This window comes from Notolabrus celidotus, chromosome 2 (genome assembly GCF_009762535.1).
Source record: "Notolabrus celidotus isolate fNotCel1 chromosome 2, fNotCel1.pri, whole genome shotgun sequence".
Classification (NCBI taxonomy): domain Eukaryota; kingdom Metazoa; phylum Chordata; class Actinopteri; order Labriformes; family Labridae; genus Notolabrus; species Notolabrus celidotus.
This window is the reverse complement of record NC_048273.1, coordinates 14747007-14772139: the sequence shown is the minus strand read 5'-3', so window position 1 is coordinate 14772139 and position 25133 is coordinate 14747007. Positions and strand designations below refer to the sequence as shown.

The 25133-nt window shown below is 39.3% G+C and overlaps 1 protein-coding gene across 1 annotated transcript; it reads left to right on the top strand.

The window, feature by feature from the left end:
• Positions 1–1443: 1443 nt before the first annotated feature.
• tmem59l (transmembrane protein 59-like) lies at positions 1444–16713 on the top strand. Its single transcript, XM_034674225.1, has 8 exons — positions 1444–1717; positions 2979–3084; positions 3862–3956; positions 4092–4244; positions 10968–11073; positions 11183–11297; positions 11583–11700; positions 14132–16713. Exons 1-8 carry the CDS (start codon positions 1553–1555, stop codon positions 14288–14290), a joined length of 1017 nt encoding a protein of 338 aa, XP_034530116.1. The 5' UTR covers positions 1444–1552; the 3' UTR covers positions 14291–16713.
• Positions 16714–25133: the final 8420 nt, after the last annotated feature.

Genomic DNA, 25133 nt, shown 5'->3' with positions numbered 1-25133 from the left:
CCAACTGACGGTTTCAGGTGAGGTGCTAACGTCGTAGGTTAAAGTTTTAGGCTTGTGCGCAATCATTGCACCCATGCTACGTGCGTAAAGGAGCAACGTTACAAGCTCACACAGACAGCATAAAACAAAACATTTTACATCTCTATATCTGACCGTCCAAAATACATTCTGGGAACATGCTTCACCCCATCTACAACATCAAATGTCTGCTCATATCAATGTATGAAACTCGTCATACAATAATAGAACTCTCAAACAGACCATTAATTATTAAGTTTCTTTTGAATTCCAGTGCATTTTCCTGCATGATTCATATACTTATGTATATTTATATTTATATCTATATTTATATTAGCACACATTTTCTTTAAAAACCTACATGAGAAACAGTATTTCTAACTCTTTCCTTTTTCTTAAGATCTTAGGATAGTTTCTGCTGCTCTACTGTAAGATACAATCTACCCTGTATGATATTTAGTATTTTTTATTCATTAGTTTATTTGACAAGAGCCATGCAGAACAAAAACTGTCAAGCCAGAATTAGCTATAAGCTCATTTTCATCTGTGGTCCCTGGGCAGGAAGATATAAAAGAATGTACAATACAGATGAAAAAAACATAGCATTTGAAACAATACATAGCCTACGCAACAACAGTCCATCAACACATTTAAAATTACATTTAATTGTCTCTAGTTTGATACATTTAGAGGATTAACTCTGTGATCACATGATTGTTTTTCCTTGAGCCATAATTTCAGTTTACTGCCATAATGGTTACATTATTCACTACACCAACACTATTTATCAAGGTATACTTACATTTCCTACTTTACCTGCTCGATCTGCTGTTCTATTTTACATTCTCACACTTCAATAAACTTGGCCTATTTTCTGCACCGTTCTGCTATTTGTACTTCTAATGGGATGCTTGACTGCAGTGCACTCTATGCAATTAAGCAGAATCTAATACAAATAAAACATCATCAGGTTAAATGCTGATTATTCAAGTACTTTTATTTTCTACGTGCTTTACATGTGAATCATTAAACTGATAATGACACAATGAAAAGCACTTATAACAGAGAAAACATGTGCATTTCAAAGGCCTTTTTTCATCAGTGGATAATCTCCCCTTGGCCGGTGTGGGTTGTTGCAGCAGGATCTTTACATTGAGCTGATAAATGAGACATTTGTGTGTGAATAGTCAATACTTGAACAAACGGTCCATCTGTCCTCTCTGTGCAGGACATCTGCCCCCCACAGCTTGAACCTCTTCTACTCTCTGACACATTTTTATGAATATCATCACTGCCACACAGTGCACTGCAGTGAGGGCTTCTCTGCAAATTATGTATGTGTGTGTATTTGGGGGGGCAGCCCGTGCGTGATGATGATGATAATGCGCGTGACGCCACGAGCAGCAGCGGATGAGCGGAGCAGACAGGAGCCAGGCTGAAGCAGCAGCAGCATCCGCAGCAGCAGCAGCGCCGCCACAAAGGGAGCTCAGTGCTGCATCGACTCTTCCTTCGCTCCTCTTCTTCAGGGTTTGAGATGCTCCGGCTCAGCGGCAGGATGTGCGGCTTCTCGGCCCTGCTTTCAGTGCTCCTTGCCGGGCTCGCGGCCGCGTCGTCGGATCTGTTCGACAACCAACTGGGCGACATCAATTACTGCAAAAAGCAATGCCAGCTCACCATCAAAAACAAAAGCCCTGCTAAAGTAAGTTATCCCTGTGTGCTGTAAGCTGGCTCTGCGGAGAGCGCGTTATCAGCAGCGAGCGCGCGGCTACATCCTGCTGTCCGACATTTCAGCGCCTGCATCGATATATAGACTTATTCACCAATATAATCGGGGTCTAAAAAAGCCTCTATCTATATATAAGAATTAATAATAACGTTTGTAGGACTATGCGCAATGATCCTTGGTGGGATTTTGCACTGCATCCTCTTGATGCTACCGCGCACAATTAGGCCAAAAAATGGATGCAGCTGATTTTCTTGTGCACCTTAAGACCCGTCCAAGAAGTGGTTCTGCATTCAGTCAGCTCATCTTAGACTTGCGAAAGAAGTGCGCTAATAATTGATCGTTTTAAGCCGCAATTAAGTTAATCTAGGCCAAAGGAAGCGTGAGCAATGGGGGATCAGTGTGACTGTTGTGATCCATGAAAGCAATTATCCTTTATTGACAGTTTACATAGCGCCTCCCATTTTGCACAAGGCCAGACAGGACCCTAGCAGGACGTTATTGCAGCTTACATTTAACCAGGAGGTTGTGTGCTGTTGAACCTTGCATGTATTTCTAGCGTTGGATGTTTTCCTTCCACCGCCACCACCGCCTCCTCCTCCTCCTCCTCCTCCTCCTTCTCTGCTGCCTTCAGGTGTGGTTAAAAGCATCCTGCAGGAGCAGAGCTGCAAAGCGGTGCACACTCACCTGGATTTTATGATTGTGATGGATAACAAGAGCGTGAGCATATAAGGCACTAAAAGCTTGTGGATCAGTATTTCTTTTTCAGAAGCGCACCTTTTTTAATGTTGAGGATAATCATGCCTCTCTGCATACTGTGAGCGAACACGGAAACGCAGTGAAGAGGATGACAAGCACAAAGCTCAAATAAACCGTTCATGGTTGCGGTCAGGGAATCTTTTTGTCTCTCCTGTTCCCAGATGGGTCACTAGAGGGTGCTGTTTCCTCATTTTGAACAGAGAATGAAAGCATTATGTCATGAGAGAGCACATTGTGTCAATCGTTTTTTTTAACCATGTCCTTTTCCAGCAAAGTTTTCTTCAGCTGTGTCATTTCACAGAATTCTTCAGTGGAGACAGAAAGCCACATAACAACTGTGTCTGTCACACTGTAATACAAACAGTTGCACCGTGTCATTAAGAGATGCCAGAACCCTTCATTGTCACATTTTCTAACAAGGTTATCCCAAGTTTATACTCATCTCTAATTTTGTCTCCCTCTTCCCTCCAACATCCAGGACTCCATAATGAACGCCTGCCACCGCGGCTGCCGCCTCTACTCCATCTGCCAGTTTGTCAATGGCAATGCCGGCTTTAACACCAGCAGAGAGGAATGTCAGGGAGGTGAGTGTGCCCCTCTGTCTGTTGGACTGTTTGTTTGTTTGCTGAGCCAGCAGAGGCCAAAGATTGAGCAGCAGAGGTCTCAATATGTCAAAATGAAAGGCGGTGGAATGAATCCTCAGAAGAATAAATCCTCAGAAGAATAAATCCTCAGAAGAATAAATCTGAAACCCAGCCTGAATTAGTCATGTGAACCTATAGCTCTGAAGTGTTGTTCTGGCTTCCTATTGTAATAATTTCTACCTTAATTATGTCCCAAAGGAGTTGATTATTTTTGTCCTTTTAAAGATATTTCAGACAGAAATGAAAACGATTCAAAATATTACAAGGCAAAAGAAGATAGCAGCCACAGTCTATCATATTGATTACAAGCATTGATGCAGGGTACCGTCCCTGCTAAATATTGCATCCTTTCTTTTAAGCTGGCAGACTGAAGATATTTGTGGGCGTTGAAGGCGGCTCCCCCTGTTTGAACTGCTGTATTGGAAATCAATGATTTGATTTACCATCCAGACAGCAAATGCCCCATCGCCCCCTGTTTAAATAACGTGAAGTGAATCATCTCTCTACATCTCTCTTGCATCTTTAACTTTCTTCCCACATTAGAAGGAAGCATGCACTGGCTTTTATTTCTTCTTGCCTTCCACCCAGCTGATTGTAGTGCTCCATGCCCTCTCTGTTTTGCTCTTAACACACTCTCTCTTTCTTCTTCTCTTCCTTTATAACCATCATTCTGCATCTTTTCATGCTTCCTAACTCCTCCTCTCCCTCACACTGCAGCCTGCCAGGAGGCGTATATCAAGCTGCTGGAGCAGGAGGCCTGCAGCACCGGCTGTGCCAGCCAACCCTCTGAACCAGAGATCAAGAGGAGGAAGGTGAGAAAGGCCACTGGCTGCACATAAATAAAGAAAACACATCCATTAGTGCCAAAATGATGTGAAATAATTATAAAAACACAAAGAGTACACGTGTGCACATTTAAAGAAGCATGCATGATCTGTCGTCTGCAGCTCAGGGCCATGACTCTCCGCCCTAAGCCCCCCTCTGTGATGGAGGCCGTGTCCAGCTGGTGCAACGACATTGTCAGCTCCGCCCAGAGTTTCATCTCCTCTACCTGGACTTTCTACCTGCAGGCTGATGATGGCAAGGTTGTAGTTTTCCAGGTAAGTGTTTGTGCAGGACAGGCAGGCCCTACATGTAGTTTGCTCAACCATTCATCTCCAGTCTATGTGCCAGGTTTGGTTAAAGCTGCAAAATGTAAATGAAAACTCTTTTTTGGCAGATTTTTAAAAATGTATTCAACTGGATGTGAAGCCTTTATGTTTCTGTCAGCAGCATCAGCAGTTTGCTTGAAATAATTTGTATAAGACAAAAAGTTGCAGCTGCAGAGATCAGCAATGGTTCCACTGCTGAGCTGTACAAAATAAGACAAACTTCCACTTATTTTAGCCATAAACCTCTTTCCTAAACCTGTATGAAAGGTGATCCAAGTACTAAGAATCAAGTCCACAAAGACAAAGAACTATTGGACACGTAATGCCTTTCGAATTTTATCCTTACAACTTCAAAACTTCTGTGTTCTGATTGTCTGGCCGTATAGTGCTTTTCTTGTTAGGACACACACATATGGACAGTGACATTTCCATATCATGTACTCCACCCTCAGTCCTGTTGGTGGAAATAACAAATTAAAGTCCTGCAAAGCTTTTTCAAGTTGTATGTTTTAATTGTAGGTTAAAAGCATGCCAGTGGACCTTTACAGATGATTACTTGAGCTAAGCTCTGCTTCCTCCTATGATAGAGGAATATATATATCTGCTCTGTTATGCATTGCTGTAGAGCTTGGGCCACTGCCAGAACAACTCAGAGCACATTCTCAAGTAAGTGTATCTGTGAAGGTTGAGTGAGCGAGGGCACACAGCACGATGGGAACAAGGTGGTTAAATTCAGCACTTTTAATTGTCTGTAAATGTCCTTTTAAATTTAATCATAGCCTTCCGTATCATGCATGGTTGAGAACTGGCAGGGCTCTAGCTGTGGTGAACTTAGCTCAGGATGGAAAGAGAGCAAGATTAACAGAGATGGTTGCACAAGAAAATAAAGGTCTGGCTTCTAACCATAGACTGTATAAAATGTGGTCTCAGTGCCGTCACCTATTGGTTTCTGACGAAGTGTTATGAAGCAAAGATGGCCATCACCATTTTGGAAATCCTAATTTCAATTTACTTTTGAATGATCTAGAAACAGGCCTGTAGAGATTGAGTTGAGGCCGTAGATTGGCTGCCTGACAGAGACTTAATGCACCCACCTATCAGTCAAATCAGTTGGGCCCCGAATCATGCCTATTTATGCATAACTCTCAGCATTAACATAATCTGTATTCATAGTTTCTATATGAAAACTGTGAATCTATAACAGTCTATACAAACAAGAAGCGCTACAGTACAGAAGAACATAAGCAGGCGGGACCCAATCTGTAGTAATGACATCCTGGATCCCATCTGTGGTAAATTGATGATGATTTATGTATCTCTATTAACAGATATCTGCGTGCAAGTGCAGCTAACAGTCTGTTAAAGATCAAAATCTCATCTTGAGCAACAAATCTGCTAGATGTTGTGTTTTCCGACATCCTGGAATACAACAGAGATTTTCTTTCCACCCCAGTTTACTCTTGTCTCTGATACTTGTTCTTTCCTTTCACCGAAAGTCCTGACAAAGCTTGCATTTTTACTTTTTACAAAATTGAATCATGACGGTGGTGTTTTGGGAAAACTTAAAACTCAGTGTCTGCGATTAAATGCTGCACGGAAAAGAAAGTCTTGGCTGAAAGTTCTTTAACTTTATCCTTTGTCTGCGTCTGAATTCAGGAATAGTAGCATACATCCCCAGAGGATTATAGCCTGTTGTCATCAGGTGATGATAGGCAATAATTGCTGATGGCTTCTGAGATTGGCTTTAATGTGTGTCTGTGTAATCTGTATTTAATCAATACAAACAAGTTGAGGATACATCCCCTGTGCAGTTGCTATAGAATAAAGTAATAAAGGAATGAGGTATAGAGGTCAATCCTTGTTTTGCTCCATGCTCTAAATATTAAAAGGGATTGCTTGGATTTTGGAGCCACCCTCTAGTGGACACTTGGGGAACTGAAGGAACTGCTTGTTGATAAAAAAATACATCTCTAGAAGTTATTTCAGGACTTAAAAAGGTGAATGAAATGAATCTGAAAGACTAGTTATTAATGCATTGTCATGATTATAACCAGCAGGCAGATTATATTTGGACTCTCATGGTTAACTACTGTTGAAAAACGTATGTTTCAAGACATTTTTAACATAGATCATAATCCAGATGCAGATGGAAAAAAATCTTTAAATCTTTTTTAATTTGACAGCAAATTTAGATTTTTTTGCAGCCTTGGAAGACATCTGCTTTCTCAGTGCAGAGTCTCTATAAACTCAAATATATTGCCAAAGTAAATGCCTAAAACCACCTATACATTAAAGTTAAAATAAGAGCCAGTCCCAACTGTATCCTTTGAATTTCAAAAGCTGGTCAGAAACCTGCATCCTTGTCATGGGTTTTCCTGTTTGCATAATGAGGCTTTGATGGCATTTTTAGCTACATAATTGAAGGGCTCAATGGGAAATGATAGTATTTATGCACACTAACCTATACAAAAGGGCTTCTGTATAACAGAGGACTCCTTTATATGCTGAAATTTACCATTAGTTATAAAAAGTTTTGTACAGACTGGGCTCTGAGATGCATCAGCTGCACAACATGAAACATTTCTTTGGGATTCAGTGATGGATGATTGCTCTTTATGGCAGTGACGTGCAGGCCGGAGCAGCAGGAGGCTCCACGGGGCTGTGAGGAGACTATCAGGCCTGTGTTTAGTGGGCAGCTGGCAAACCGCCACCAACTTGACAGATTGACTCTCAGAGTGTTGAAACAACAGAAAAAGTCGAGGGACGGCAGAGGAGGGAAAACAAAACTGCCTCCAATATCAATTGCGTGGATCTCTATGATGAACTGTCTATACACATCCATCTGCGAGCTCATGTCTGTGTTTTGTGACCTCAAGTTGTGAGAATAACTAGTTATGTTTCCCCTCAAGCATCTTTAAAACAATGAAAGCTACCAGTGAACCAAGATAGTTGAGATTATGAGGGTGGAGTAAAACACTCTTGAGTCACAAATGAGGTTTGTCCCCAGGGAAGGAGAGAATTAAATAAAGAAAACATGTAATTATGAGGACCTACTGGTGACACACAGCCATTCCCTTTTCACCATAACCCTGTTATCTAGACAAATCAGCCCATGATGGTGCGACAGTGAGCGTTCAGGACAAAAATGAGTTGATTAAAGACTTCTTCCCATCAAGCTGAGGTTGTGCTGGGGAGCCGGCCTGCAGAACAAATTGAACTTGGTGTAAGAGTACAAAGAGAGAAATCCCCGACCCATTTCTCCTGACAATTGCATTAGTCACTCTGCTCGACTGAATTTCAAACAAACCAAAACGCTGGAGAGAACAGACAGAGCCAGAGGAATAACAGTGTTTGGAAGGAAGTGTGACTTTGACTGATGATACAAGACCAAAATGAAAGTCAGCTTCATTGACTTATGCAGAAACAACATTCTCAAAGTGATTCAATATGCATATGATGCACTCTTACATACACATTTAGTCCTTTATTTTTTGCACCCTGATTATTTCTAGTATGTATTGTACCATATTTTTTCCTTGATGCCTGCTGGGGATCAGACTTCCCTCAGGATAATAATAATAATAAAAAAAAAAATAATAATAATAATAATAATAATAATATATTATTATTATTATTATTTTTATTATTATTATTATCATCATTATTATAATTATAATTACACTAATTATAATACGCTGAAGTTGAAGTTTACAGTAAAAAGCATGTAAGCAAAAAAGCTAGCTTCTTGGTATTCTGTTCTTTGTTTGTTCAAATAAGGCTGGTAATATTTTGTATGTCTCTCATTATCAGTAAATACCTTGAAAAGATAAAAACCTATCATGTTGGTGCACCTACTTACTACTTCCTGCTGAAAAATAAATATTTCAAAAGACCATTTTAATCTTGAATGAGGCTTATGAATTCCTTAAAGCAGCAAGAAATGGTAGTTTTAAATTAAACTGAACTATACTGTGAACTTCTGGGGACTATCTTGCTGATTATTTAACATTGGTGCCTGAATACTGTATTGCAGAGGTTGATTTATTTAGTGTCTATAACTACCTTAAGCTGAGAACAATGATGTGGGCCAAGATGTTTTCATTCCATAGATTTAGACAAACAGGGACTCTGTGACAAAGGAGAGAAGGTGTGTTAAATGATGACGCTAAGACAATTATTGGTCCTTCTTGTCCTGGTTAGATACCTAGTCGTGCTTCCTTCAGTCTATACTTTTTCCTTTTTCTTCATTTAGTTATTCATTTAGTTATCAGGTGTTCTAAACTCCAATCATAATAAAAATAATGGTCTTAATTGACCATGTGGGGAAGCCTCCAGGTTATAGACTATAATTTGAATGTTGACTTTAAGCCAAATTATTACCAAATGAGGAGGATTATTTTGCATCAACTGTAATGAAGAGCCAGAGGGGCTTCAGTGACCCTCTGCAACCACTTCCTCTCTTCTAATGAGGCACAAAGTGCTTTCAGTGTGATCCAGGTTGAAGCAAAGCATTCAAAGTTCTTAACTTTGTATGATTTACATTGATTTATAAACCCCAAACCAAAAAACAAAAGTCACCTTTCTTTCTTTCTTTCTTTCTTTCTTTCTTTCTTTCTTTCTTTCTTTCTTTCTTTCTTTCTTTCTGTCTTTCTTTCTTTCTGTCTTTCTTACTTACTTTCTTTCTTTCCTTCTGTCATCCTTTCTGTCTTTCTTTCCTTCTGTTTTTTTTCTTTCTCTCTTTCTCTCTTCCTTTCTTTCCTTCAGCACCTTTACATTCCCTCTTATAATGCATGACAGATGTAGATCCAGCTAAGCTTGTTCTGATGGTTTGAGCCCCTCAGTCGTGCAGCCAATGAGAGGCATGTCCCTCACATCTCCCTTCGGCTCTGCAGAACCTTACTCTCCCTCTGCATCTGGTTCTAATGCTCTCTGTCAGAGTCACTGCTCGCTGAGGGGTAATAAACCCGGTTGTGAAATAACTTTAAACAGAAGAGGTTTGAAGTTGTTTTTGGTGCTATTTGTCCTCTATTGTCAAATTTGTTTTGTTTGATTAAACTCCAAACAGAACAGATCAATACTTTCCCAAGTTAAATTATGAGAATTATTGGAATTTAAAATGTTTTTATATGGTTTTATATTAAAGTGTAACGCACAGCAAGATTTTTAAAGTTCACTGATCCACTGAGTGTCGGAAACTTTAAGTAAGGTTGACACCACGCAGTGGGACATACTGTACTATTCTAAACATGTGTGTGTGTACGTGTGTGTGTGTGTGTGTGAGTGTGTGTGTTGTTGCTGAGGCCAGCAGTAGTATTGTTACAGCCCACTACAGCTGCTGTTGTTGGGGGTCAGCAGTGGGGAACCAAAATCCTCTTTTAATGAGTTCTCCAAGGGAACCAGAAACACTGTGCACATAATAAAAAACACACAACAGTGCAAACACTCACAGCGGGTTGTGTGAAGCAGTTGTTTTGAAAGGCATTTTTTAGAGGCTTTGTCCCCGTTAAAGGTTTTACCAAAGTGGTGTGTGTGTGTGTGTGTGTGTGTGTGTGTGTGTGTGTATGTGTGTGAAAGAAAAAGACACCAAGACTTATTGATTTGAAGAAACAAAAGTAGATAAAAATCATTCTAGTAAAGGCATTTTTTGGAAGCAATGAAACCAGCTGAAGGTTTCAAATTGTGTCAGGCATTTTGATTTAAGAGCAATTGTTCATTCACATTTACAAATACAGATAGTTTAAAAGCTTTAAACATTCAATTGTTTACTTACATACCCCTTTGTAACTTTCCTCTAAACCAACATGTTGAAGGATTTGAAAAGTCTAACTTCATCCTGTAGAAATAAGCTGGCCCTGACATTTGACATTTCTATGACACAAAGAAAACAAATGGAGTCAGTTTATTTTGCCTTTCTTGGATTGTCTAAAATTTAAAGTATCACTTAGGCTACATTCTTCATGCTTTATGTGGAGTAAACTTCCTGTAAGTAAGGTGACTCTCAGCAACATGTAAAACTACTTCAACTCGCTTGACAGTTTTCCAATTATTCTATTCATAATAAATGCCAGTGTTTAATCAGCACTTTAAAAAAACAATAAGCATTATTTTTGGACTTTTCACAGAAACTGTTATATTAAAGCAGTAGTTTGGAGTTTAAGTGAGGGTGATTTTAAAAAAAATTTATGAGCATTGGCTTAATGTCGCTCTCATGTTCAAATGCAACTCAATCAGCCTAGCTAAGCATTAAGGCTGGAGATGGGGAAACAGCTACCCTGAAACTATAATCAACCCACCAGCCCGTCTACTAACCAAAACCCTGTGTTCTTTTTTTCTGTTTGGCTAGCTATTTAATCATGCTTACTTTCTTTATGCTAAGCTAGGTTAACCAACTCGGTGTCTACAGACCTCAAATTAATATCCAGGCTTAAACTTCCTGAAAGAGAAATACACTATTTACTGGACTATTTGTTTAAAACTACAAAATCACATCTTCTTTGTACCCTTCCTCACATCTCCGTATCTGATTTGCCTCCTGTTGTGTTTCTTTCTGTTCATTCCAGCTTCTTGACCAACTATTTTTAGTTGAAATTGTCAATTCTGCTGGTGAATTCCAGTGAAATAGTTGCTCCTACGATTGCTAAGCATCTTTTCTTGTTGTTCTTTTCTTCTCAGAGTCAGCCGGAGATGGAGTATACTCTGCCCGAGCTTCAGGCTCCTCGTTCAAACGTGGCAGACAAACCCTGGCCTCAGGTCCACTCTCACACCCAAAGGCCCCACGGTGAGAGAATATACTGTACATGCACATCTTTTTAAAGCATTTCACTGCAGTACTATGTGTATTTTTATGTCTCAGATAGTTTATGTTGTTCCCATGATTTGTTTGTCAGGTGTGAGGGGTCACGGTGAGAGGGGAGCATCCAAAGCAGGAGGCAAAGGGAAACACCCTGTGCAGCATGCAGAGGACCCCACGGCTGAGCATGACTTCCTCGGCTGCATGTCAAGGTCAGATGATGTTCACTTAAAGCCAAGGTTTACCAACGAAATACAGCGTTTAATTCTGCAGATCATCTTCTATACATGCAGTTTATTGTCAGCTTAAACATCACCAAACATCATATCTGTCTCTTTTGTTATGGTCCAAAAGGATATGATGGTAGAGGTTTTCCACAATAACAGTGGTAGACATGCTCAGTGTATAGAGTTTTGTTTTTCAGTATTTCTAGCCTCCTGCAGCCTCATACCCTAACCCGCCTCCTTCTTTTTATGTCCTATCCTCCTGTTCTCCAGACGTTCAGGCCTTCCACGGTGGATCTTAGCAGCCTGTCTCTTCCTGTCTATAATGGTCATGTTGTGGCTCAGCTGTGCCAGTCTGGTCACTGCACCTGAGCAGCACATCAAGACACAGGTACTAACACACACACACTAAGTACCCACAAATCCCAACTGAGACCAAAGTCTGTTCTCCTAAGTCCCTGAATGTGTGCTGCTGAGCTGGGCATCCATATGTTGTGATGTTCGCATCTCTTGAATTTTTAAGGTGCTTCCAATAGAACTCATCAAAACTACACTCTCCGCTCTTGTTGTTTTCGTCACACATTCCCCAAACTCTAGACACCACTACACTCACAGAGAAAACCTGCTCTACTTGAAGTGCTTCAGAGGGGCAGATACGTTTTTCTTTTTTGTTATTCTTTCACGCATTTCTAATCTGTAACAAATAACAAGCTGCTGTATTATAATCTTCCTTTGAGATGATTAAACCACTTTATAGCCATCTGCTTTTGTCTGAAGTCTCTAGTTTGACTGACACAGATTGTCAAAACTTGGTTTATGCAGCACAGATTCACTGTATTTATCTCGTTTGAATCAAAGAGTGGGTTACCAAGGAAACAGTTGTGTGCATCCTCGTCTTTCAATCCGACTTATAAAGGGCCTTTTGAATTGTAACAGTGCAGAGAATATGTTACATAATACAAATAATCATTGAATGTCAAACTCAGATTGGAGTCTACATGCATTGTTGATGTATCACCGTCATTAGTTTCTCAAAGAGGATAAAAAGATGAGTGAACAGCTATTTCTAGACACATTTATGTGTCAGATATGTCATATTTATGCTTTAATTTGGTGTCATAATTGATCAAAACAAAAATCAGATATGCAAAGCCTTTTTATCCTAATGGAAAATATTCTAATTATAAGAAAAACTGAGACAAATACAGTTTTTCTCAGTTGCTTTGGGACATTTCTTGAATCATCCTCAACATTTGCAAAACAGTTAGTGCATTTCTCAAAACAATTCGTACAAAAGCAAAACAACATGGATTGACTGGATGGATTGGACTGATGAACACACTGTGTCATAAACCAGCTACCTCATGGACAGAGCCTCCTTCATCCTTGCACTATTGCACATTATCATGTTGTCTATTGTTTCTTTTATTGCACTCATGCCTTTTGTACTTATATATATATATATATATATATATATATATTTTATATATTTTTTTATTAGTACTTGATTTTTAGTGTCTGTCTATTTATGTTTGTACAGGGAGTACGCAAAAATACCGGAGTCAAATTCTTTGTATTCTTGAGATACATTGTGATTAAAGTTTTTTCTGATTTCTGATTTTCTGATTACCTGCAAAAGCCAGTATCTTGCTCAAAACTCTTAGTTCATCTCCCAAAAGTAAATATCTGTGTCAATGAACATGTCAATGCCATCAGAATGACAAGTCCTCGTGTCATTGTGTACGGATAAGACAGTCAAATTTCTTAGTTATGTTGTCAATATATCAGTGTACTCGAGGGATGTTCTGATGTGAACTATGGCTAAAGTTTTGATGAAAGTTATTGTGAATTGTAAGTTAGACCTTAGTGTATGTGGGAGATTTATTGCAAGAGACAGGACAAGATTCACATTTACGTATATATATATATATATATATATATATATATATATATATATATATATATATATATATATATATATATATATATATATACACCATTTACTTATACATATATATATATGTATATACTGTATATACTTGCCAGTTGATGGTTCATGAGATACACCTTTGAGCTATGTCAGAAAACTGGTTGATCATTGGTTGATCTAAACACATTTCCCTTTGTTAGAGAAAGTCAAGATTTCCCTGGGAGCAATTTACCAATTCAGGACAGATTTAGAAAAAAAGTCTGATGGAAATGTACAGAAATATATGACTGAGATATTCTGACAACATGTTCAACCATTTTGCATGTGAAGACTTATGCGATGAACTAATGCCTAACTGTTGTGGAGGGTGAGACTATTCAACAGAGACCCATTATAATACATTTGATCAACATGGCAAAAGCATTGATAATGTAGGAAACAGCGAATTGTACGTAATCATTTGCATGGATGTACCAAAGCACTTGCAACTTGTTCAAAGAAATGAGAAGCTGCTTTTTTGATGTGCACAAGTGACGCAATAATGTGAAGATTGAACAAGTAGTTGGGAGACTTTCAATTCTGATCTGAGAAATGAACCAAAGCGACTGAGAAAAACTGTAAAAATAAATCAGAAGGATTTGTCTTAACATTCAATGAAAACAAGCCAAATTGTATTAAAAGTGGGTGCTAGGACTTCAGTGGTTCTATGTCAGATTCTTGGTGGGTTTAGGCCTGGAAAGTCTAAGTTTAGTGGTTGCAAATTTTAACCCCTGTTTGTATTTTAATATCGATTTGAGTGCAGGAGTAAGTGCAAGGTGGGGTGATGTATTGTGTACAGTAAGTTAACTCTTTTCTCGCCTTTTTCTCTTCTCTTCTTTTTGTCTTTCTCCAGCTGAGCATCAACGGAGATAAAGAGTTTCTGGATAACGCCATCAAAGTCAACCCATATCACCTGAGTCCTGTGATCGCTGTGGCTGTTAAACAATCAGAGGAGAGTCAGGAGGCGGGGCCTCTCCCAGTGAAGGTTGACCTTAACAAAACCTGTGTTTAGAAAGAGCCAATGAGAGAGCTGCTGTCTTTTTTCTCATGGTTACTCTGTCCACAATCCTTGACCAGAACAACAAACACAACACAGGACTCACTCAGTCACCAGAATTTTGTAGACCATATTTTTAAGAGCATGGCACCCTCCCATCATAAACAATGCTAATGCTGAGACATCTAGCTTGGTCCTGTTGCTGTGATGGCACTTCACTCGTTTGTTCCAGATTTTTCTGATTATCCTAAAAGCTCAGTCTGCTCATTGCTTATTGATAAGTTAGTGCTCTTGTCTCAGAGCCACATGGGGGACAAACAGCTGAGAGCTTTCGTGTAATTTTTCATGTCTAGAGAAAGACAAAAACAGAGATTACTTTTAGACTTCTTTTTGCCTAGTTCTTACACAGAGTTTGGATTCATGAATATGCTGCTGAGAAGATGATCAGATGGTGGGTTGAATACTTTGGCTTGTGAGTGCTGCAGGAAGCAGATACTGTAGCTCACAGTATATGATGTGTTTTCATAATCAGCTTAATGAGCCGTTTACTCAGAGTGATTTTATGAATAGCTTGAGAAATTCAAAACCACGCTTTCCCCCTTATGATGCAAAACAACTCTAAGCTAACCTAAGTCCTCTATAGGTTTGTGTGTATTTGGATATATCTGAGTGTGTGTGTCTAAATCTCTAACAGCACATGATTTGTATTTAAGGGGGACAAATACTATAAAAAGCAAAATTCAAGCTGTAACTAACAGAGCCGCTAAAGTCCTGCAAAGCGATAGTTTTTATCTTGTCAGCACAAGACAAAAAAAAGCATGTTAGGTCTGTAGCAAAAAAACTTTGCATCTGTATTAAGCTACAGAAAATGCTTGAACATAGAAATCAATAATTTGGTTAACCGTAGGAAATCGTTGCCATACCACAGGCATTAATACTGACGCTATGATCTGACTAGTAAAGTATACCGTGGTGAGCTGCAATTACTGTACAGCAGATCCATATTATTACAATCGAATGAAATTACATTTAAAAGCTCTGTGAAACATACCACATGGGTAAATAGTTCTCTCAACATAGAAAATGCACTTCGTGTAATTGTATTTATGAGCTTATTGCAAATCGTCATAACCTGGAGCGCACCCCTCTACTCTGCCAGAGGAGGGCGCTGATGTTGTAGTGTAACTGATAAACACAGTTTTCACACAAACAATAAAAAAAAGATTTAGTAGGAAACATTGGCATTCAATGACGAGTGATGGTAACTGATGCCAAGTGGAGTCATTCTCAAAGGTTATTAATTTGTGCACGCAGGAGAATTCTCTTGCGTGCACAATATAATCACTTCTGCAAACAAGCTAACTAACTTGTTTGTAACAGATAAATTGTGTGCGCAAGGTAACTCATGCACAGAATAACTTACGTGATAACTTAACTTGCACAGTTAAAAAATGTGTGCACACGAGATAATAACTGGTGCAGGCAAGATAATAACTTCTGCACACTATATAATGACTTGTGCACATAATCTAACTAACTTGTGCAAACAAGATAATAACTAGTGCTCACAAGATACGAATTTTCACCGTATAGGATTTCAGGGGCTCTAGTAACTAGACTGAGAACTAGTCATTAAAAAAACAACCTTTATTTATTTTCTTCTGTATTTATTCAGCCATCCACATGATTTATCTGTCAAATAGTGTTATTAAAGTGCCATGTACTGTACATATAACCATGATAAAAATGTAATTGCTCTGTATGTAAAATACATTGTAACACACATTGCAAAGAGACAAATATAGGGGGAGATTGCACCTGTTACTGTACTATTACTACTCTTATTATCTTATTGCTCTTATATCACTTGAAGAGTTCTTAGCTGTTATATGTGCCATGTGCTTTCTAATAGCTGACTATTTTGTATGTCCTAGGAGCACACACTGAAGGGTAACCTCTGTAACTATGTGTAATGCAAAGCTTTGAGCATAGACCTTTGTTAATGACCGGAGTTGCACAGTCTTAGAGCAGATCTTCTGTTTTCCTCTCAGTGCTTTCGGTGTGTGTAACGCTCTCTTTTCATCCAGGCTGTGTAGACAATAAACCGTGCATGCAAGTGACGCTTTGATAGTTTATCCTTAACCGCCCGCCATGCCAGGACGGCAAGCCTCTGCTGTAGACTTGTGATTTTTTGTGTTACTATTTACTGTAAATTTTGAAATGAATATGTGATGATGACTGACAATATGCCCATGATTTACAGGAAGGACTCTTATAATTAAAAAGCCATTCAATCAATATCTGTGCTGGTTCAAACTGATATCACAAGGAATAAGATATATTGTTTCCTTTTTACTGGTCTGTTTCTTTTCAATGAAATGATACAACATGATGAAATAAAGTGTTTTCATTGTAAATAAATGACAGAGTTTGTGTTTTTATGTGAAGGTTTGTGTGTGTTAGAGTGTAACCTGTGTGTAACCTCACAACTCTTCATTCCTCTCCTCTCCCATCTTTGCAATACAGAAACCAATAAGGGACACACTGAGTCTCAACCTCCCAGTACCTCAAAGTTCAAGCTACCCAATCCCACATACACTACCTCTCTACCAGCTCTTATCCTTAATGGAATGCCACATACTATCTGCAAAGTTAGTGTCTTCCATCGTTGGAAAATGAGATCTACTTCTCAGTTTGCATTTGAAATCATACTGAAGGTGTCTGTTGTGGTTGAAGTCAGGGCTCTATGTAAGCCAGTCAAGTAATTCCTCTACAAACTGAGACCTGCGATGTAGCAGCTCTTAGGACTTTCCTTTATGCACTGTGGAATTGTAATGTTGAAAGAGGAGTGAAACTTTTGTCCCCAAAAAACACATTCAAACATCCATCCCCCTGAAATGTCTCCTGGAGGTTTTGCAATAACATTGTCATTCTCTTGGGCAACACTGCTCAAACTTCTCTGCTGTGCACTCTGCAAATGCAATGCTGAAGGTGTAACAAGTGTTTTTGTCCACTAGGTGGCAGCACCGTTTTTAGAATCATGAAAACCTGCTGCTGGCAGTACATATTTTTTAAACTGAGTCTGCTGTGCCTTACTTTTGGTTACACACAAGTTTCATATCGTAGCATTCCTTTGCGTTAAGGAGTAAAATAAAATCCCACCTGGCATTATAATTGAAAGAGAGCGCTGTTTTTATGGCCATGAAATAAGAACTTTTGTGACAGCACATTTGGCTGTTGGAAGAACAGTTATAGAGAGACTGAATAAAGCACCTGTGAATCTTCTACCTGTTGAAGATGAAAATAAGTAATAAAGATCTTACTCAAAGTGAAACTGCATGTTCCTTTCTTTGTTCTACATAAAGTCAGACCTCAGAAAAGGTGCATCTGCAATACAACCTGCCTGGTTCCATGGCCATAAACATCTGTGGAAGCCAATGTGCCAAAAATATAAAGAGATGAAAACTGATGGACATGCAGTTTGTCGTCTCTGTCACTGCATCAAAAACAGACGAGATATGATGAATACATTATCAAACACGTTAAAACAGGGGCAACACAACAGAGCTCCCAGTGCATGTGTCCAATTAGCATAACATGCTGGATGGCTAAGTGAAAGACAGACAGAAAGAAGGGAATATCAAACAACCCTGCTTCTTGTCAGCTGTGACACATAATCAAAGGACAATAAGCGTCTATACAAAAAGGATGTTGCATTAAATTATATGACATTACTCAATGTTTGAGCAGAGAAAAATTAAGAAGGAAATCGTCCACAGGTGATGACTGACATAATGGACTTTAGTGTGCAAAGAATCAGGGGGTGATAACATTTTCACGTTCTATCTAAGAAAGCATGTTTTTTACATCATTTCAATTCCTAAAGCTGTAGTGAGAGCAGAGGGTGCAAATATGTATCTCTGACTTCCTTTTCAGCCACATCATTGAAGGGCACAGGCTGGATCAGAGCTCTGCTTTGTCTGCCATACATTCACACACTTTAGGTAAAGAGAGAAAAATTGCCCGCTGTAGTGCCACTTTAGTTACTTGACCCGGCCTGTGTCTGTAGTGAATGAGTTTGGCAGCAGCTGGGCTCCCATTGATAAAAAAAAGAGAGGAATAGAGAGGGGGCTCGTGTCTCTCTGTGTCTCTGTGTGTGTCTCCTTCTGATCTGACTGACAGATCCTGTATTTATGTGTAGACGTAGTGGAGGAGTAAGAGCTATAAAGAAGCAGGAACAGATTGTACTTTTCACACTGACTTGTTGACTCATTTAATGCAAATGAACAATGTTGTTTTTATCTTTCTCTGGCTCCGACAATCAGACTTTCAGTGTTGACGCAGGGGAAGACAAACAGAGGTTTTATAGTCCTTGCAGCCTAACCTTGCAGAACAACACACATGAGCTGACATTAATGACTTTACAGAGCTCTGACTGTAATTTAAACACAGTAAGCAACAAGAAAATCTGATTTAATATGGTTTTCAGCGTTTTAAACTGGCATGGAAGAGTCCTTAAATAAGTTTAGGGCCTAATCCTTACATTGAAATATATCAATGCCAGCATGATGAGTTTGAAATGTGTAAACACAACCCCCTCCCTCTTCCGTTTTTTGACCATAATGCATGTTCCCCCTATAATGATTAAAATGCTTTTTAAAACCTTACAGGAAAACAAATATGTTGAAGAAAATGTAAAAGAAAGAGAAGAAAAGGGCTAGAATGGTAGGAAACACTCAAAAATTAGCCATCAGGTAAAACCTGTGTTGAAATGCATGCATCATTGCAAAGGGAAATAGCTGCAGCAAGACAAGGGGGACAAATGCCAGCAACAAGGACCCCCGCACTTCGACTGTTAATCAGCCAACCACCCATAGGCGGCGCTCTGGCTTTAGCTTTGAGTGCTGGTGGCCCCATTATTACAATTTAATGGTTTATGTGAGTGAAGAGGCAATGTTCCTCTCCCTCTCCCTCCCTCCCAGCAGAAAGCTGTGTGCTGCTCTTATCTGGCCAGACCTGCTGCAGGAGCCAACCTGCAGTGCATTAAACAAGCCACCACCACTGACACACACACACACACCACACACACATTCACACACATTTTCACGCACACTAACAGGCGAATACACACTGAGCTGCATGTGTATATATGTGTGTGTGACTGGCTGTGGAAATGAACAGAATAATGAGAGAGGAGTGACAGTCAGAGACAGTTAAGGGAAGGAGAGGGAGAGTTCATCAGGGGGATTGATTGGACAATCTATTGTTGTGTGTGTTTGTGACTATTTTATCCTTGAGATTACACCTGGAGAAATTATGAGAATGCACTGTATTCATGCCTTACATACAGACTGTTAGAAAGTGATCTGAGGATAAGAAGTTTAATGCAGCAGCATGAGAAGTAAGACAAACAATCTTAATGTGAGTGTTTAAAAGAGGCCTTCCAAATGTTAACATTAAAGATGCTACAGTGTGAAGTGATATGTGACATTAATTCCCTGGACAATAATTGATTTGTTCCATGCATTTACTTCGACCAAGTGATACTGACATTATTAAGCTGGTTTCCTTTATTTATCATATTTTGAAAATCTTGAATGCTGCTATAGGCTACCTGATGGTTTATTTTTACCCATGGTTCTTTGTGCACACAACAGCACAAATAACAGAGGTATAGCCGGCTTGAAACCTGTCAATTTTACAGCCACCTGAGTCATGCCAAGTGTGTGACAAGTGTCAAAGTGAATGCGATTGTGTGTCAGATCTGCTCTGCCACGGTGAAAAGTTTGGTGGTTTTATGGGAGGGGAAATGTTCACACACTCTTCATCTTTCTGACAGTCGCTTTGTTTCTTTCCCTCACTCGCTTTCACACACACACACACACACACACACACACACACACGCTCTCGCTCCCTCTCTCTGTCACACACACTCAGAGGGAAAGAGCATCCACCAGAGCGGGCTTGGTTGGAGCACTAACTTTATTTCACAACGACATCTGTCATAAACCTCCGCTGCGTCTAAAACAAAGATTCAATCAAAGCTTTAGCAATATGTCAAATCAAAATTCCGAGCACATTTCTCTCCCCTTCTCCTTCTCCCTTTTCTGTGTATCTCAGTCTTTTACAGCCGTAACATCCATGCACGTACACATGGGGAGACAGACATGTACATACAGCACGGATGCTACCCGGACTATTAAACTCCAAGCTGCCCGACACGCCACTCTCTCCAAACTAGGCGCACAGGCATGAGAGGACGGTTTCAAGTTGCCCTCTCTGTGAATTGATTCTACTATGAGCCTACACGAAACTCTCCTCTTAGAGGCGGGGGTGAGCGGTACAAAACAACGAGTCTAATTCAAGTCGAAACCTCATTAAATCCCAAAGAAGTACAACCAAGTATCCAAGAATATTTGTGCTAGTTTGTTTATTTCGTTACAGCAGAAAAATGACTCTTTTGTTGAGGTATTTATGCCATCTCCCAGATTCTTCCACCCCTGCGCCGCCAAATGGAACATTCCACAATTTATTCCAGGGAAAGACTGACAGTTTTTTGGGTCATGAAGCAGCTGTTCAAGTCAGCAGCCTGTCCCCCCTCCGCTGGAATAAGAAATTAGTCCATTTTAAAGTAAATAACTAAAGCCTCTGGCCGATAAGAAGGAATTATAGAATGGTGTGCAGGCACATTTTGAGGGAAAGAGAGCCCCAAAACATTTAAATCCAATAAATATGTTTTTCCCCTCCTCCTACATCAAATTATTAAACACATTGGTGTTAAAGTTAGGCCAACTTATTATCAACAAAAGGGAAGATGGGATAATATCAGCGGTTACTACCATTATTGAGGAATTACATTTGCAAGGCTGTCACATAATGTGATAATAGTCTGTTTTTCAAAGTGATGTTATTTATTCCGCGCAGAATGCTGTGAAATTCATCCTTTGGTGTTTGAATGAAATTTTAGGCCCCTGGAGGTCATTCTGAATATCAGCCACATTGAGGTTAATTCTAATTATTCAAACTGGTAATAGCTTCAGAGATCATGATACTGATCTGCTTTTATTACTGGCATCACCAGCACCACTTGTTTAAATCACAACAAGTACTGAGTTTGCCATTAATTCTGAAGTCTTCGTTATTGCACTCTGTCATTCTAACATACTGATATTAAATGTGTTATACTAACCTCTGTTTGACATAAGTCACTTATCTTTTTTGACCTCTCACAGCAGGTGCTGTTAGACGTATTGTAGAATTACATCTCTATTTTTAAACAAAAGTTACCCTAAACCTAAAATCCATTTGTTGAATATACTCCAAATTGTAAAGAGCTGCACTTAAAAGATCATGAATCAGCAATATTCAAGTATTGTGCCAATTTCTGTATGAGATTAACTAATTGTTTCATGAACTACTTCTTGTTTCATCTTGTTTCTGTATGAAAGAAATATATCATATCCTCTTAATTTTCAGCACTGTGGAACTAATGCTGAAAATGGTTCATAAAGTTTACAGTGAGGCTTGTTAAATGTTGATATTTCAATTACGCACAGGCCTGGTATATGTCAGAGATTAACTTTCATAAAATGCAAAGGCCGCTGCTTTTAAGGCTGTGTGCCGCTGAAAACTGCATCAGTGGAAATACTCAGCGGAGGAGCCTATTGATAACAAAAAAGATGAGTCACTTATAATCTCAGAAAATTATTCAATTAATTAAACAGAAAACATGCATTTAATTCCATTAAGATAAACTACTCTCACATATAACTATTACTGTAATGGATGTTTACATCTTCAAATTACTTGCCTAATTGACTTTATTCAGTTATTACTCAAATAATTGAAGCAGAGTCATATTGCTAACATAAGATTTCAAAGACAAGAGCAGTATATTCATAATATCAGTTACAGCAACAGAATTAATAGCAACAACTTTTTATGTAATAAGTGAACAGATGGTGCATGATGTCTATGTGGGAAGATGTAAATTAATAATCTGCATATTGAAGAGAAAATATACATTTCCTTGGCACCATTCACAGCTGTTGTGTGGTACATGCAAGACCCTGAAATCAAACCAAACCAGCGTCCATGGATTGTAAAACTACATCTGTGTTAATCTGTTTTGTAAGGGACAATTTGTATGTATTAACTGTTTGTAGGACACTGGTTTAATTGTATAAAGGAAACATGAAGAAGTCAGGATCTGGCTGCTATCAAACTGGTTGACACCAATCTTTACTCACTTTTCATATTCACTCCTTTCCACCTTTTTGTTTTAACTTTCACAAATTCCTTTTATCCATTCTTCAATGTCATGTTCTTCCCTTATCTCCTCACCTGATTCATTTTTCATTCCCAACAACTCCACTCTCCATCTGTTGGCCTTCCTCCATCTCGTCTTCCACCCCCTCTTCTCTTGTTTGCCTAGAGTCACCAGTCATCCACCAGCATGCATTGCTGCTCTGGTCATAATGGAGATCATATGTTGAAGCCAGCTCTGAAACCCAACACGGGACGTCCACATCAAATAAAACCTGCTGTCAGCAGCAAGGCCTGGCTCTGCCAAGGGGAGTGAAACCATATCTGTGCCGGCCTCACCAGCACGCCATAAAATGGGAGCCCAGAAGGCCAAAAGACATAGAGAGAGACACACAGACAGACAGACAGACACACACACAGACACACACACACACACACACACACACACACACACACACACACACACACACACACACCACACACACACACACACACACACAACACACACACACACACACACACACAGGTGATAGACTGAAACACAGGTTGCATCTCTCTGGGAGACATTCCACTTTCCTCCTTCAAACTACAGCTAATGTCACATATTTGTTGAAGTTTGCAAAAACCTCTGAGGTCTGAGATTTGCAGCCTTCGTTGCCAATGAAGGCAACGCAGCTGTCCATCAAAGAGGTCTGACTGGCAAGCCATTTGAACTACATGTTTCAGTCAATTTTCTTATAAATTCCACCCCTGTCTTTGCTGTCTGGGCCTGATTTTGGCATCCTTTATAAGCCATCTGATACTCTGTTTATTCTTCTACCTTTCTCAAATAAATACATGGATTTTCTGTACTGCACCAACAGCAATGTTGGTTATCCTGGTGTCCTTAGCTGACTTGTAAAATTACTTGTAAAATCAGCTCATTTTCTGCCAATGATGACAACATTGCTGTTTTAAAGTTGACACCAAACATGGATAACTTGAACGTAGAGCATTGCTGGACCATCAGTATTACACTTTGAAATAATACCAATGTAAAGGCAGGTTATAACATTGTTTTGGCCATGAAAATCGACCTTAAACTCTGCTAAGAATCTACACTGATCAGTGGAAAATAAAGCAGGTCAAACAAGCTCAAGACCACAGCTACTTGTAAAAACAAAAAAATAAGTTGTTTGAATTTTATAACTTAAAAATGTACTCCAAATCCCCTAAGCCCCATGTCTACACACCAGACCTGGATTCTAAAGTCACTGAAAACCCATGTCCAAAGCCACTTGACTGTGTCACAGAAGACCTTGACTGTATCAGGAAGTGCATACTATCACATATTTATACGTAGGATTGTAGTACTACATATTGTGCATGTAGTACAATTATACAATATGTTGATATGTGATTCGGAACAGCCCTTGTGTATCTAGAAGTACGTACACTTTCAATAAAATTACATGATTTGTCAGTTAAGTTTCTGGAAATTACTTGTTGTAGGGAATGAAATGTGTGTTCAAAGCTTTCGAAAATAACAGAGTTGATTGGTTTAATTAATCACTGGACTCTTAATATGGCAGCTTTAAGGTATTCACAACCAATATGAGCATGGTCCAACCAAGCGGCAACCTCCGGTTTCAAAATATGAAGCCCATGCAGAAGTGTTATAACTGCAATTCATCGAATCCACTTGAGGCTGGCTTCAACAAACACCAGAAATCACATACACACCAATTAAAAAAAGACAATTTTTGCAGCATTAATAAACATGTTTACAGCCTGGTTCAAAAAACGGTTAGGCTCTACGTAGCTAATTCCTCTAATGGCACACACTATACAGGGGGTGAATTTTTTTCTATCACAACAGTTCAGAAGATATTAAGATTACGAGTTTTTGCCCAAATAAGGACATGACTGACTTTACTCCCCGCTAGCTGTTGGCTAGGAGGCTCAAACTCCGCCTCTTTACTCCACACTATGCCTGGTTGAGTTCCGCATTTCCAATATGGCTGCTGCCGTCGATTGGCTTCAAAACAGCACTCAGGAACAGATGGGTGATGTCACGGATACTACGTCCATTTTTTTATAGTCTATGGGTCCAACAGAATCTTTTAAGTTGTCCAACTCAGTTTGATGTTTTAAAAGTGTAGTGTGAGCTGTTAAGGATCTTTCACAATGGTTGTTGCTTAGCTCTGTGAAAATCTGGACAAGCTAAAACACAGCACAGTCTTTGTAATTCAGCAACCAAGTTAAAGGAATATATTCTGATGGCATGTCCACCTTTTCAACCTCTTAGTATAACTCAGAAGACTCAAACATGTTGTGCTGGACTAAGCTGGTTGTCACATGCACTTTTGCCGAGTTCAAAGCCAGATAGATGTCAATCAAAATCATGTGCGTTTTGTCTTCAGCCTTGACAGTTGTCTTGATAGCGTAAAGCTTCTAAGCCTCCTTTAAAACATGTTTAAATTCCCTGAGATTTTTGTGGGTATATATTAAGTCATATTGTCAAACACAAAATCTTATGTAGTGTTACAAACAGTTTGCTTGTGGCCTACCACCATTGTATAAGGCAGCAGCAGCAAGAGCGGCAGCATCACCA

Coding starts and splice junctions, on each gene's coding strand:
- tmem59l (XM_034674225.1), top strand. CDS start 1,553: ATGCTCCGGCTCAGCGGCAGGATGTGCGGCTTCTCGGCCCTGCTTTCA. Junction 3,957..4,091: donor CAGAGATCAAGAGGAGGAAG/GTGAGAAAGGCC, acceptor TGTCGTCTGCAG/CTCAGGGCCATGACTCTCCG. Junction 11,298..11,582: donor TTCCTCGGCTGCATGTCAAG/GTCAGATGATGT, acceptor CCTGTTCTCCAG/ACGTTCAGGCCTTCCACGGT.